At 52.4% G+C, this 13813-nt stretch overlaps 1 protein-coding gene across 1 annotated transcript in view; it reads right to left on the bottom strand.

The window, feature by feature from the left end:
* Nucleotides 1-3190, bottom strand: part of OPRD1 (opioid receptor delta 1) — a 32892-nt gene extending 29702 nt beyond the window's left edge. The window contains exon 1 of the mRNA XM_008147978.3: nucleotides 2964-3190. Within this exon, the coding sequence (XP_008146200.1) occupies nucleotides 2964-3190 (227 nt within the window). The remainder of the gene's footprint in view (nucleotides 1-2963) is intronic.
* Between the last annotated feature and the right edge of the window lie 10623 nt (nucleotides 3191-13813).

Raw genomic sequence — 13813 nt, 5'->3', positions numbered from 1 at the left:
GCAGTCACAAGACCAGGGCTCTAGCTCCGGGTCTAGGCTAGCTGTGGGCCCTTAGGAGAAAAAGGCACCCTGCCTCTCTCCGAACCACCGATTCCTCATCTGTGAAATAGGGATGGTAATAAGGATTCCAATGCTTACCAGTCAGGGAGGTAGGTGAGGATTAAGTCATTCAGACCCAGATATACAGTTATCACATGGTTGGCCATGGGCTTGCAAAGTGGGGACCTCTGGGGGCTAGCTACACTGCTGGCCAAGATGCATTTTTTAAAAATATGTTTTTATTGATGTCAGAGAGGAAAGGAGAGGGAGAGAGAGGTAGAAACACCAATGATGAGAGAGAATCATGGATCGGCCGCCTCCTTCATGCTCCCCAGTGGGGATCAAGCCCGCAACCCAGGCATGTGCCCTTGACCGGAATCAAACCCTGGACCCTTCAGTCCACAGGCTGATGCTCTATCCACTGAGCCAAACCAGCCAGGGCAGCAAGATGCACTTGATAATGTGATTTAAGGAAGGCTGGCTGGGAGCACCCCTAGCAGGCTGAGCCCAAGGCCTCCCCTGAGTAGACCCTCAGAAGTGAGGCCTTCCCCCAGCTTGGTGGTAGCGGGGTGCTATGCTCATCAGCCCACCAGCCGGAGGCCCTGGAGAAGAGGCTGGAAATGGGACTGAGCACACTGACACTCAGCTTTCCTCAGACTACAGCACCAAGGGCTCCCCAAGAGAGGGTGTGTGCCAGGAACCTGGAAGCCTCAGAACGGTAGCTACTCTCAGGCCCACCTTAGGACAAGTGCCTCCCTCACTCTCCCCTCTTTAGTAGGCACTAGATTCTAAAGGATCTGGAAAATTCCCCCTCTTCACCTTCCCTTGATTGGGCCCAGGCACCCGGCCAGCTGCATTACACATGCTCTCTCGTCGACACCTCACAAAAACCCTGTTGAAGAAGGTCCTATTACGACCTCATTCTATAGATGAAGAAAGTGGGGCTCAAAGACACGAGGTGACTCACCCACGTCCCAAAGCCACTTCATGACAGAGCTGGGACTGACACATACACAGGCTGGTCCAGCTCTAACCCCTGCACTATCTCTGAAGGCAAAGTGGAGAGAATCACTGACAAAAACACAAAGCAAAGATCAACGCCGCCTGTGCTGGGGGAATCTGCCCACTGTAGCCGGTGATGAGTCACTGAAAACGCAGGAAATTCTGTGCCTTCCACTCCTCCTGGGGGAGCAACGATCCCCCCGAGCTCATGGGTGCCAAAGCCCCTCAACACCCACACACCGCATCCAATGCTGTACTCCAGTGCCCCGAGCTCTGCGCTGCAGAAACCCCACACTTCCCCGTCGAGGAGACTGGGTCTCTATCCGTAGGACAGGGAAACTGAGGCAGGTGGGAGGTTGGGCAGGGGGAAGGGTTGTTCCCGCTCTGATGGGCACCAGTGACGGGGCCGATACCACAGTTCACACCTCCAACTTCTGAGTCCACCGTCTCCCTCCGCCTTGCCTGGTGGCACCACAGCCCAGACAGGTTTAGGGCTGTGCCCTCGATCAAGCAGCACGAGGACCCATTTTCAACTAACGGTAAATACCAGGGCATCTTTGTTGTCACAAGAATAGGCGTTTCCTTTCATCCTTTTGCTCATGTCTGAACTAGAGGAGCTGGTTTGGGGGGCTGCTGCTGGGGCAAGCCAGTGATGTTTTAGACCTGAGGAGAGGTTCATGGCTACCAAGAAGAGAGCCTTACTTCCTGATGGGAAAGCACAAACTCCGGCCCAAACACACCTCTGCTGCCTTTGGCAGGAAAAGACTATTAGAAGAGAGGAGGGGCAGAGTAAACTGAATGAATAAATTAGAACTTGCTAAATAAATTATACTGACAGGACAAATCAATGGAATATAAAAAGAAGAAGAAGAGAGGAGGGGGAAATGGGAAGGGCATTGGTGAGGAGGATCTGAGGCCTCTCAAAATCACACCCAGAGCTCCCGACCAGATGACCACGGGGGACAGGAGCACAGGACTGACTGGCCTGGACAGTGTGGCTCAGTGGTTGAGCATCGACCTATGAACCAGGAGATCATGGTTTGATTCCTGGCCAGTGGGGGGCATGCAGGAGGCAGCCAATCAATGATTTTCATCATTGATGTTTCTCTCTCTTTCTCTCTCTCCCTGCCTCTCTGAAACCAATAAAAATAGACTAAATAATAATAACAAAAAGAACTGGCTGGCTGGCCCACCGCTGTTGTCCACGGTACCCAGGGACCACGGGCTCTCCACTGGCAAACGCACACACAACTGCACAAACACAAGTGTCTAAGGGCACTTCGGATGCCCCTCCCTCTGTCTCAAGGATTTGACAAGAAACAACACACATTGTCATGTTATCACACAGAGAACCACAAACGGACAGTGTGGGGCAGCACGCACCCACACAGGGACCCAGCAGAGGACCAACCAAATGTGATTTGGTAAGTGCCCCACGGGCGTTGCAGACACACTCTCTTCCCTGCACCCCCCCCCCCCCCCCCAATCTGCATAGACAGCCTCTACACAGCCGTTTCCCCCCGAGTTCCATGGCACTTCAAACACCTCTGCCCACCCCTATGGGGTTCAGAAGTCCAAACATACAGTGCATATGTACAGTCACAAACACAGACTCACCCACTCACAAACTGGCAGGTACACAAACTGTCGCCAAACTGTTCCACAATGCCTGATGCAGAAAGAAATGCCAACAGATGATCCCATGTCATTAGTTGCACACACACACACACACACACACACACGCACACGGAGATACAAATCCAGCGTCCTCTCCCAAGGAAAGAGGTCTCACCGCTGGGCCCCATGCGCCCCCTATAGAAAGTACGGAGGCCGGGGCGTCCGGGGTCCCCGGTCAGGGTCCCGAGCCCGTGGTCCCTCCACACCCGGCCCAGCCCCGCAGCGCCAGCCGGCAGCGGACTCACCGGACGATGCCATACATGACGAGCACGTTGCCCAGCAGCCCCACGGCGCACACCGCCGAGTACAGCGCGGTGATGGCGATGGCCAGGGCGAGGGACGAGGCGCTGCGGGCGCCGGGCGGCCCGGACGCGTTGGTGCCCGCGCTGGGGAAGGCGCTGGGAAAGGCGTCCGAAGCGGTGGCGAGGAGCGGGGGCTGCAGCTCGGCGTCGGTGGAGGGGGCCGGCTCCATGGCGGCTGGGCGGCCGGCGCCGCGTTACTCCGCACCGTGCGCCCTGGGCGCAGAGTCCAGAGGCGTGGAGCGCGCCAAGGGCTGAGGCCGAGGCCCCGACGCCGCCGGCGGCAGCGCCCGGGCTGCCCCGCTCCCTCCGCGCCCCCTTCGCCCGCCTCGCCGCCCGCACCGGCCCGGCCCCGGGAGCCCTCCCGCCTGTTCTCCTCGCCCGGAGCTCTCTTAACTGGGAGCCGCTGCGGGCTCCTCGGACGCGCCCGCCGCGCGCACCACGTGGCCCGGAGGCGGCCTCCAGTCTGCGCCCGCGACCGGGGGCGGGCGCTGCACCACCGGCTTGGAGCTGGGCCGAGGGAGCTTCCCACTCTCTCCCACAGATGCTCCCTGGGCTCGGTGCACGCGACCCCAGCCGGGACACCCCCTCCCCACCCAGCCCCACACACACCTTGGCTGCTTTGGAGTCAGGAGGACCTGGACGTGAATCTTGCCTCTCACCCTGCACTGAGGATCAGTGACCTTGAGCGAGTCACTTAACCTCTCAACTCCATTCCCCTCCCCTGTAAAATGAGGATAATCACACCACTGGGCTCAGAGATTAATTAAGTGAAGAACTTAGCTCAGTGCCTGGCACACAGTGAGTGCTCCATAAGTAACCATTAATATCTATGGTTTCTTGTATCGATTCATTCACTCAGCGTCCTTGGGGGCGTGTAAGAGCCAGGTAATACTGGGGATCCGCTAGTGCACGAGAGCTGATGTGGCCCCTGCCGTCTGGGGCGTACAGTCCAGTGAAGGAGAGACACCGACCCTAAAGTTACACCGATGAAGATCCAGTTACAAATGGAGGAAAGTGAAGGTCAGCAAGGCTTTCCTGAGGCGGGGCCTACAAAACAGAGGTCAGGACAAAGTGACACGGAAGGCGAGATGTGAAGTTTGGGAACCACATGTCCACATGTGCAAAGGCACTGTGGTCAGAGGGCTCAACGGAGGCCAGGGGAAGAGAAGGGAAGGGAGCCAGTGTGGAGGGAATGGGATGAGGTGGTGGGAAGGTCTCCAATGCCACCGGAAGGGGGGCATTTCTCATATTCCTTCCCTAACCTGACCTGCCCCGGCCCAGAACCACCCTCCGTGGGGCTCCTGTCCTTCCCAGAACATTCTCTCTACCAACCATTACTCTGTTCCTAGCACTTTAGCCATGCATCAACCCTTTGGAGTCGATTCTATTATTACTGTCCCCATTTTACAGATGAGAAGACTAAGCTAGGCACTAAATTAGCCCGTATAGCAATTATTTCCACCTGCGTTTGTTTCCTCCTTGGGGAAACCAGGCTTGATTGATCTCTCCACCCTGTAGAGGGCTAGGGTCACGGTGGGTGCTCAGAAAATACTGGTTAGATGAATAAAGGCCCCAAGGGGGGATGGAATGGGACCACACTGGGGTTCCTGAGGCTTTGGGGTGATGCTCTTGACCCTGAGAGTGGCTGGCCAGGACCCCTCACCCATATCACTCTCTGGCTTGAGTCATCCATCTATATGCGAGGCTCTTACCCTTTCCCAGGAAGAGCAAAGCCAGAATTCTCAAGTTCCCCCTCCTCTCCATGCTCTGCCCCTCCCAGCTGCTGCCCAAGCCCCTCAATCAGCTACAGTAGACTCCTCACCCCCAGGCTTCCCACTTAACCATCTAAGGACTCCTCAGAGAGGTGATTTTTGCTCTGTGGTCACATGTGTTGCCAAAACTCTCTCCCCTGTCCCAAAGGGCCTGACACTCAGAGACTTTTCTGGCGCCAGGGGGGAGAAATTGGGACAGGAAAGAGGAGAGCTGCTTTATTGGAGTTCTGGGCCCTCCCTATCCTTCCAACAAGCCAAACGCTTTCCTACCTCAGGATATTGCACACTCTAGCCCTGGCTGGTTTGGCTCAGTGGATGGAGCGACGGCCTGCGGACTGAAGGGTCCTGGGTTCGATTCCGTCCAAGGGCATGTACCTTGGTTGCAGGCACATCCCCAGTAGGGGGCGTGCAGGAGGCAGCTGATCGATGTTTCTAACTCTCTATCCCTCTCCCTTCCTCTCTGTAAAAAATCAATAAAATATATATATTTTTAAAAAAAGATATTGCACACTCTCTTTCTCCACTCGAAGGCTGTCACTTCCCCAGGCTAACTGCTATTCATCCTTCAGGTTTCAGCTTAAATATCACTTCACTGCCCCCATCCCACCACCTGGACCAGGTGCCCTTGTTTCTGTTTTTAATATATTTTTATTGATTTCAGAGGGGAAGGGAGAGGGAGATAGAAAATTCAATAATGAGACAGAATCTCTGATTGGCTGCCTCCTGCATGCCCCACACTGGGATCAAGCCCGCAACCCCGGGCGTGTGCCCTTGACCAGAATCAAACCCGGGACCCTTCAGTCCGCAGGCCTAAGCTCTAGCCACTGAGCCAAACCGGCTAGGGCTCACCATGTTATTTGTTCTCATAGCATCATGTACCTCTTCTTTACAGAATGTCTCACATAGTATTTATACACTCATTGGATTTCTGTGCATCACCTTTACAATAGGTCTAGTGCACTCCTGTACCCCCACCTCAGTACAGTTCCTGGAGCACAGTGAGTGAGAGAACAGGTAGTTCAATTCCAACTTTGGTGAGCTCTCATTTTGGTGAGGGAGACAGAACAAACAGAGCTTACTGCAGGCCTAGGAATTCTAAGCAATTAAAATCCTTTGCATAAACTCGGCAATCACATCTTACTTGGGACTGAAATACCAGATCCCAGCTCCAGGCCCGTCCTTGGCTTTTGGCCATCTCCAAGCAAGTCTACCCTCACTCCTTGACCTTGCATTTGGTCCCTCCCAGTGTGGTCCCAACTAGGGCTTATTGCTGTCCTCTTGCGACTCCTTCCCCTACTCCCACCCCAATGGCATGCTCCAGTCACTCTGGGCGGAAAGGAATTTTTTTGAATTGCATTTCACAATGTTTCTTTTTTTTTTAATTATTTTATTGATTTTTTACAGAGAAGAAGGGAGAGGGATAGAGAGCTAGAAACATCGATGAGAGAGAATCATCGACCAGCTGCCTCCTGCACACGCCCTACCAGGGATGTGCCCACAACCAATGTACATGCCCTTGACCGGAATCGAACCTGGGACCCTTCAGTCCGCAGACCGACGCTCTATCCATTGAGCCAAACCGGTTTCGGCTCACAATGTTTCTTTGAGTCCCTCCTGGATACAGAGATGCTGTGGTGGAAACCCATAGCTAGAGTGGAGGCAAAAGACAGAAAAAGATCCCCTTCACGTCTCTGAGCCTTGCTTTTCTCTTCTATAAGGTAGAGAGGTGCAGAATGGGTGAGAACCTGGTGAAACAACCGATGCTCTGCCAACTGAGAAAGGCCGCCTGAACATGCGTTATTAAATCATGAGGATGAGTAAGACCATTGCTCTCTTAAACGAGCTCAAATCAAGAAGCTGTGAAAGAGCCCTAGCCGGTTTGGCTCAGTGGGTAGAGCGTTGGCCTGCGGACCAAAGGGCCCTGGATTCGATTCTGGTCAAGGGCACGTGCCTTGGTTGCAGGCTCCTCCTCAGCCCAGGCCCTGGTCAGGGCTCCTGCAGGAGGCAACCGATCGATGTGTTTCTCTCATGTCGATGTTTCTCTCTGTCTTTCCCTCTCTCTTGCACTCTCCCTAAAAATCAATGGAAAAATATCCTTGGGTGAGGATTAACAACAACAACAACAAACAAAAAAGAAGCTGTGAACGATATGTAAATGACCAAGTACATGGACAGACTATTAAAATTACCCCCAAAAAAACATAGATACGCAATTATAGACGGCCCTTTCCAGTTTGCTTGCTGTCTCTGCTCCAGACACAAGAAGTCAGCCGTCTGCAACCCAGAAGCGAGCCCTCACTGGAGCCCGTCTACCCTGATCTTGGACTTTCAGGGGAAAACACAAAAACATAAATGCATGGGAAATCCCGAGCCAACTGGGGCATCAGAAGGTGTCAGCAGCGGAGAAACCAAAATCACAGAAGCAGAGGGGAACTCCCTGGGGAAGCTATTAACATTTTAGTATGGGGGCATGTGGTTCCCACCTGCCAGAGAGACAGACTGTGAGGGGAAAAAAAGTGTCTGTTGTTGATAAGCCACTCGGTCTATAGTACTTTAGTACAGCAGCTGGAACTAAGACACTTGCCAAGTGCGTGTGAATTTCCCCCATTCAGGACCCTTTGGAAGAATGAGTGGAAACTTGAAAGACAGTTAAGGGGGGTTCCCCAATGGCCTCCTAAAGTGAGTACCTTGAAGAGATCAACCCTTGGACGCGAGCATTCTAGTCTATTTACCTTTAAAGGGCAGTCTCATTTCTGTGGTCACAGCTCATACTGATCCCGTTGGCTACCATGTATAGAGAGCTTGTGATGTGCCAGACCCTGGGCCAGTGCTTTGTGGATTATCTGCTTTAATCCGCCCCAGAGGTGTGAGGTCCTACTATTATTCCGTTTTTCAGAGGTTAGGCTACCTCTGAAAAGTCACAGCTAGGATGCTACTCCAAAAGCCAGTCTCCTCACACAACTTTGCCTCTCAGAGCAAACAGAAATCACAGAAGCAGAGAGGAACTCCCTGGGGAAGCTATTAACAATTTAGTACGTGGGAATGTGGTTCCCACCTGCCAGAGAGACAGATCCGCCTGATGGAAAGCACAGCGGCTCCTCTGAGTGAGCAGGCGGCTCCCCTGGGCTGCCTCTCAGTCTGGCTCCATCTGCGAGCCCCAGGAGAGGGAGGACCTTGACAATACCCACAAACTAAGAACCACTTACATTTGCAAAGCACTTTTGACTTTCCAAAGCACTTCCATACTGATGACTTCATCTTATCGTGACACCATCTGGATACATGGGAAGGTCAGGTTTCTTTATCTTCATTTTAGAGCTGAGAAGACAGATATCTAGAGAGCCTGGGTGAGCTCCCCAAGGACACATAGCAAATCGGGGCAAGACATAGGGTTAGCACCATCCATGTGGTTGCTCAAGCCAGAAACCTGAGAGTCGTTCTTGACTCCACTCTCTCTTTCCCTCTAATCCCTTACCCCTAACCAATCCTTAAGTCCGGTCCATTCTTCCTAAATAACCCATGAGTCCTACCATTGTCCTTTATTCTTGCTCTGTCTTCCAGTCCGATGGCACCACCATTTCTTGCTGAAGCTACTGAATTGACCTCCCTTGCTGGCATGACCTCCCTTGCTGCCTTCAAGCAGTAACATGGCGACAGGATGCGCCACACTGTCGCCTCGATCTTGCTAGCCTCTTGTCGTACCACCTTTCCCTTCACACACTCTGTTCCAACCAAAATAAACTACTTGTGGGTCTCCCGATAACCTGCTACTCTCAGCTCTGGGTTAATCTAAGTGGTTCAGAGGGGATCTTTGGCCTGGCCGGTGTGGCTCAGTGGTTGAGCATTGACCTATGAACCAGGAGGTCATGGTTTGATTCACAGTCCGAGCACATGCCTGGAGAGCAGGTTTCAGGCTCGATTCCCAGTAGGGGAGCGTGAAGTAGGCAGCCGATCAATGATCCTCTCTCATCATTGATGTTTCTCTCTCTCTCTCCCTCTCCCTTCCTCTCTGAAAGCAATAAAAATATATTTAAAAAATAAATAAACTAAAAAAGAGGGGAGCGTTGGCATCAGACTGGTTGAATTTGAAATCTCTACTTAGCCACTTACTAGCTGCACAACCTTGGGCAAGTTACTTTTTTTTTTTTACTTTATTAAAAAGTTTATTGTCCTAGTCGGTTTGGCTCAGTGGATCGAGTGTCGGCCTTCGGACTGAAGGGTCCCAGGTTCAATTCTGGTCAAAGGCACATGCCCAGGTTGCCAGGCTCAATCCCCAGTAGGGGGCGTGCAGGAGGCAGCCAATCCATGATTCTCTCTCATCATTGATGTTTCTCTCTCTCTCCCTTCCTCTCTGAAATCAATAAAAATGTATTTTTTTAAGTCTATTGAATTAATTGGGGTGACATTGGTCAATAAAACTAAATGGGTTTCAGGTATACAATTCTAAATACATCATTGGGCAACTTACTTCTCTGAGATTCATAAAATGGGGAGAACAAAAGTATCTGCTTTATACCCCTGGCGCGTGGACAGTGCTCGGTATGTGTTAGCAGTCGCTGTGATGGCTCCTCTGCCCGGAACATGCCCCTGCAGGTTCCCCAGCCCTTGTCCCCTAACCCACTCCCATGCCCCCATCACATCCCAGCGGACATGTTGCTTGCTCCCCGGGATTAGTTTACGTCACACACGGCCTGTTCCCTTAGGGTATGTCCCCCTCCTGGAAGCACAGTCAGCCCTGGGTCCCTAGAAAACCATCCCCCTCAGATGTTACTGGAGAGACCTGGGTCTGTTAGGAGGAGAGGATGGAGCTGAGGAGGAAAGGGGAGAGTTGGACTCCCTGAGGAGGGGAGACCAGAGAAGCTTGTAAGTTCCTGGTTAAAGACTTCGATTGGGCCAGAATAGCCTGAAATTTCCTGCAACAAGTTCAGGGTCAAGGGAGCAGAAATAGCCTCCCACTTTCTAATGGAGCCTTGCGGCTGGGACAAAAGCATCTCAGAGGTGACCTTGATGGACCAAATGCCAAAGGTCTTTGTCCCATGTCTCCTGGGTCATGCAAACCCCAGAGAGGACAAGGACCAGACCATCCACCCAAGCCCCATCCTCAGTGAGTGACACTGGATTTTCCAACCCTGGCGGATGGGGGCAGAGGCAGAGTTCACATTTTTTTGTTTATTTTTAAATTGCTTTTGCACCTGAGTTTCATGAAGCCCAGGCCAAGCATCAACTAAAGACAGATAAAAACCACCCTCTTGCCCTAGCCGGTTTGGCTCAGTGGATAGAGCGTCGGCCTGTGGACTGAAGGGTCCCAGGTTCGATTCCGGCCAAGGGCACATGCCTAGGTTGCGGACTCGATCCCCAGTAGGGGGCGAGCAGGAAGCAGCTGATCAATGATTCTCATCATTGATGTTTCTATCTCTCTATCCCTCTCCCTTCCTCTCTAAAATCAATAAAAATATTTTTTTAAAAAAACAGAAAGAAAACCACCCTCTTCAGAAAAAGGAAGGTGACTTGGAGAAACTGAAGCTGCAAAGTCTCCCTCCTCCTCCCTGGGCCTGGGTTAGCCCCCTGTCCAGACACTGTCCGCCATCTGCCCAACAACCATGTCTTTGCCTTATTCCCTGCAGCTGTATCCTGATCAGGGATACGGATATTTCCTTGGTTTGGGGAGAAGGGAGCCTCTTCTCTATCTCAGGGGATTAGTTGGCCTAAATAAATCATGGTCCTCTGTGGCAGAATGCAAAATAGTCACATTCTTCATCGCTCTCTGCATCCGCGCCCTATGCGGCTCTGCAGCTCTTCCCATCAGGCGGTGGAATCTATTTCCCCACCCTCATACTTGGGCTGGCCTTGTGGCTTGCTTTAGGATGGAAATGACAGTGCCAGTTCAGAGTCCAGGCCCCAAAGGGCCTTGCTTCTTCCACCCAATCTCTTGAAACTCTATTGCTGCCATGGAAACAAGCTTGAGCTAGCCTGCTGAATTAAAGACCCAGTTACCCATCGCCCCAGTTGACAACCAGCCAACATCAGATATGTGAATAAGTAAGGCCATCCTAGACCAGGCAACCCCAGCAGACCCAACAGTTACCACAGGTGAACGAGCAAGCCCAGCCAAGATCAGCCAGGCCTGGCTCGGAACATAGAACTACTCAGCTATCCATTGGCAGCTGAAGGATAATAAATGGCTGTGGTTTCACGCCACTAGGTTTTGGGATGACTTGTTAAGCAGGGGCCATCATAATACATACTTTCCCACATCAGGGATTGGTCTATGGGGAGATACATAACCAATGAAAAGCAAAGAGAAATCTACAGACAGGTTTGTTTGTTTTTCCATTAAAGAAAGCAAAGCCCCAACAGAAGAAGACTATTTGACCAAACCCCTTGGGATGCTGATATAATGCCTGGAGCTGTAGCAGCCATCCTGCAATCACAAAGCAAGAAGCATGAAGATGAAAAGCTAATACGGTGAGGTTTTCTGTAAAGAGCCAGAACAAACCTGAGTCTTGGGTGGGATGCTGTTGAGCTCTTAGTACACCAGCCCTGGACTGCCTGCTGCAAGACCTCTTGTGTAAGCCACTCCTTAACGGCTTGTCATTTTGTTGTTGTCATTGCAGCTTAAAGCATTCCTAAAGGATGCACCAGTGTTTGGGTGACATCCTAAGAAGAGTGACCCAGAAATAAACAGACATGGTTTATTGGCATAAATACATCTTTGCTTTGAGACTGAGAGGTGGCATTCTGTGATTAAGAGCAGCGACCCTGGGTTTGAGCATGCTAGTGATGTGACTTTGGATAAGTTTATCAACTTTGTCAGGCCTCCGTTCCCTTACCTGTTAAGAGGAAATGAGAATAATACACATTCCATAGGCTTGTGCAGGAGATGAATGAGGCGATGCAAAGATAGAGCCTGTTGCAGTGCCTGACCCATTGGAAACATTCAATGAACTCTTGTCTTGGCTGGTTCTATTATTCCAATAACCACGTTTCCACCAGCCTTCCTTCCTTGATCTTGGGAAGCAGTGATCCCAGATTTAGACGAATCCACCCTTGGGATTTAGCCAATGGTGGGCGCATGTACTGAATGGTGTGCTGGGTCCTGCCTGGAGTAACTCACACGTGTCAAATTGCAGGATTTGTTTGTTCAGTGTGGAGGGTGAACAGGGGAGGGATTAGAAGGGACTTGAAAAATGAGTGAGCAGCAGCAGGGAAGGGACAGTGGCTAAGGGGGGGTGGGACAGGCTCAGAGCTCCCCAGCCCAGTGCCAATAGAGCTGCCCGAATAGAGGCCGAGGAGTCACAGGCAGAAAGCAAGGGCCTCTGAGGCAGGGGCCCCAGCCGCCCAGGCAATCCAGTGTGACCCAGCGGGGGAAGGCTTTCTCTGGAACTCTCCTCCGAGAGCAGTGCGCTGGGCCTTCCCGCCTGGCCCCCGGGGACAGTGAGCGGACAGCTTGACAGTGGACGTAAACACTCTCTCCTGTCTTTTTAATCAAGCTGTCATGTTTCTTAGACAAAAGTCAGTTCTTCCCCTTCCTTCCCCTACTTTTTTCTCTCTGTTTATTTCCTTCAGCTTCTCACTCCATCCCACCAACCCCCCGCCCCCGTTTGGAGTTCCCATTCCCTCCCCTGGAATCCCTAATGCCACCCACTTCCTTCGCCCTCCTCCTTCACCCACAGGAGTCACTCTCTGGAGCGTGGCAGCTGCCCATCTCTCACCGCCACACTCTGACGCAGGGGGTGTTAAAACTTGCTTTCAGTTGACCTTGTCAAGTGGGTACAGTCTCCTTATTCAAGGCATCCCTCTCTCCCTGCCCATCCCTGTCCTCCCCAGCCTGTCCCCACAAGGCCTGGGCAGAACCAGAACCGGAGGTGGACCCTGGGGAGCCAGACTGAATGCCGACAGCCCAGCCCTCATGGAAAGTTCTTGCCCTCAGAGGTCAGAGGCATCTCTCCCTCTCCAGCAAAGGAACTTGGGGCTCGGGGGCTGGCCTCCTGGCTGGCCTCCTGGCTGGTCCTGGAGCCCCGCTGGCAGGGTGATGTGGTGAAGGAAACACCGCTTAGGAGCCCCAAGATAGCATTCTGTCACCAAATGCACAGCATTCGGGCCTGGAAAAAAGCTTAGGCTTCATCTCCTTTCACTTACAGAAAAGGATGCCGAGGTCCAACGCGGTGAAGCAAATTAGTAGCAGGATCTAGCCCAGAACCCAGGCCGCCTGGATCCTGTGACAATGCACGTTCCAGGGAAGGAGGGTCACGACCCCCAGTTTACAGAGGGACCCAGGACTCAGAGCAGTTCGGGAGCCTGCGCAGTGTCATGCAGGGGCTGGACTGGAACCCAGGTCTCTCTGACTCCAAAGACCCTCCTGGCCAAGGCACAAACCCTCTCTGACACTAAGCACCCTGGGACTCGGTTTCCTCACCTGTGAAATGGAGGAATTGGGCTCCACGGCCCCAGGACCCACCTGTGGGGCCTTGAAAGGAATTTCGAGGAGAGGCAGGCTGTTTGCTAGTTGCCTGCATTAGTGGGAGAATTGCTCTGTTTTCCCGATTTGCTTCCAAACAGCTCGCCCCCAGTTTACACTGAGAGGAGCCCGGGGAAGGTGCCATGGTAACCACAGTGGCTCCAAGAGCGGAATTCGCCTGACTTAGCCAGACTGGCAAACCCAGTGACCTTAAGCCTGCTGTCCCCAAGGGAGTCAGGGCAGAGGCAGGGCCTGCCCAGAAGACTTGAATCAGACCACAGCGGGCCCGGAGGGGGCGGAGCAGCCTGCACTCTGCCCCGAGATCCTGCTGCTCGGGCAGAGAGAGCACGGGTTTGCAGCCTGAAAATAAGACCCTGTGGTCAGATCTGTGACATACAAATTTGGGATCTTGGGCAAATCACTTAGTCTCTCTGAGCCTCAAGAGCTTCTTTTTCTTACCTAGCACATAGAATATGTGCACGATCATTGGTAGCTGCTATTATTATTTTTAAATATATTTTATTGATTTTTTACAGAGAGGAAGAGAGAGGAATAGAGAGTTA

The sequence above is a fragment of the Eptesicus fuscus genome, chromosome 9, assembly GCF_027574615.1.
Source record: "Eptesicus fuscus isolate TK198812 chromosome 9, DD_ASM_mEF_20220401, whole genome shotgun sequence".
In the NCBI taxonomy this organism is placed as follows: domain Eukaryota; kingdom Metazoa; phylum Chordata; class Mammalia; order Chiroptera; family Vespertilionidae; genus Eptesicus; species Eptesicus fuscus.
Note: the sequence above shows the minus strand (reverse complement) of the source record. Positions and strands in the feature narration are given on the sequence as shown.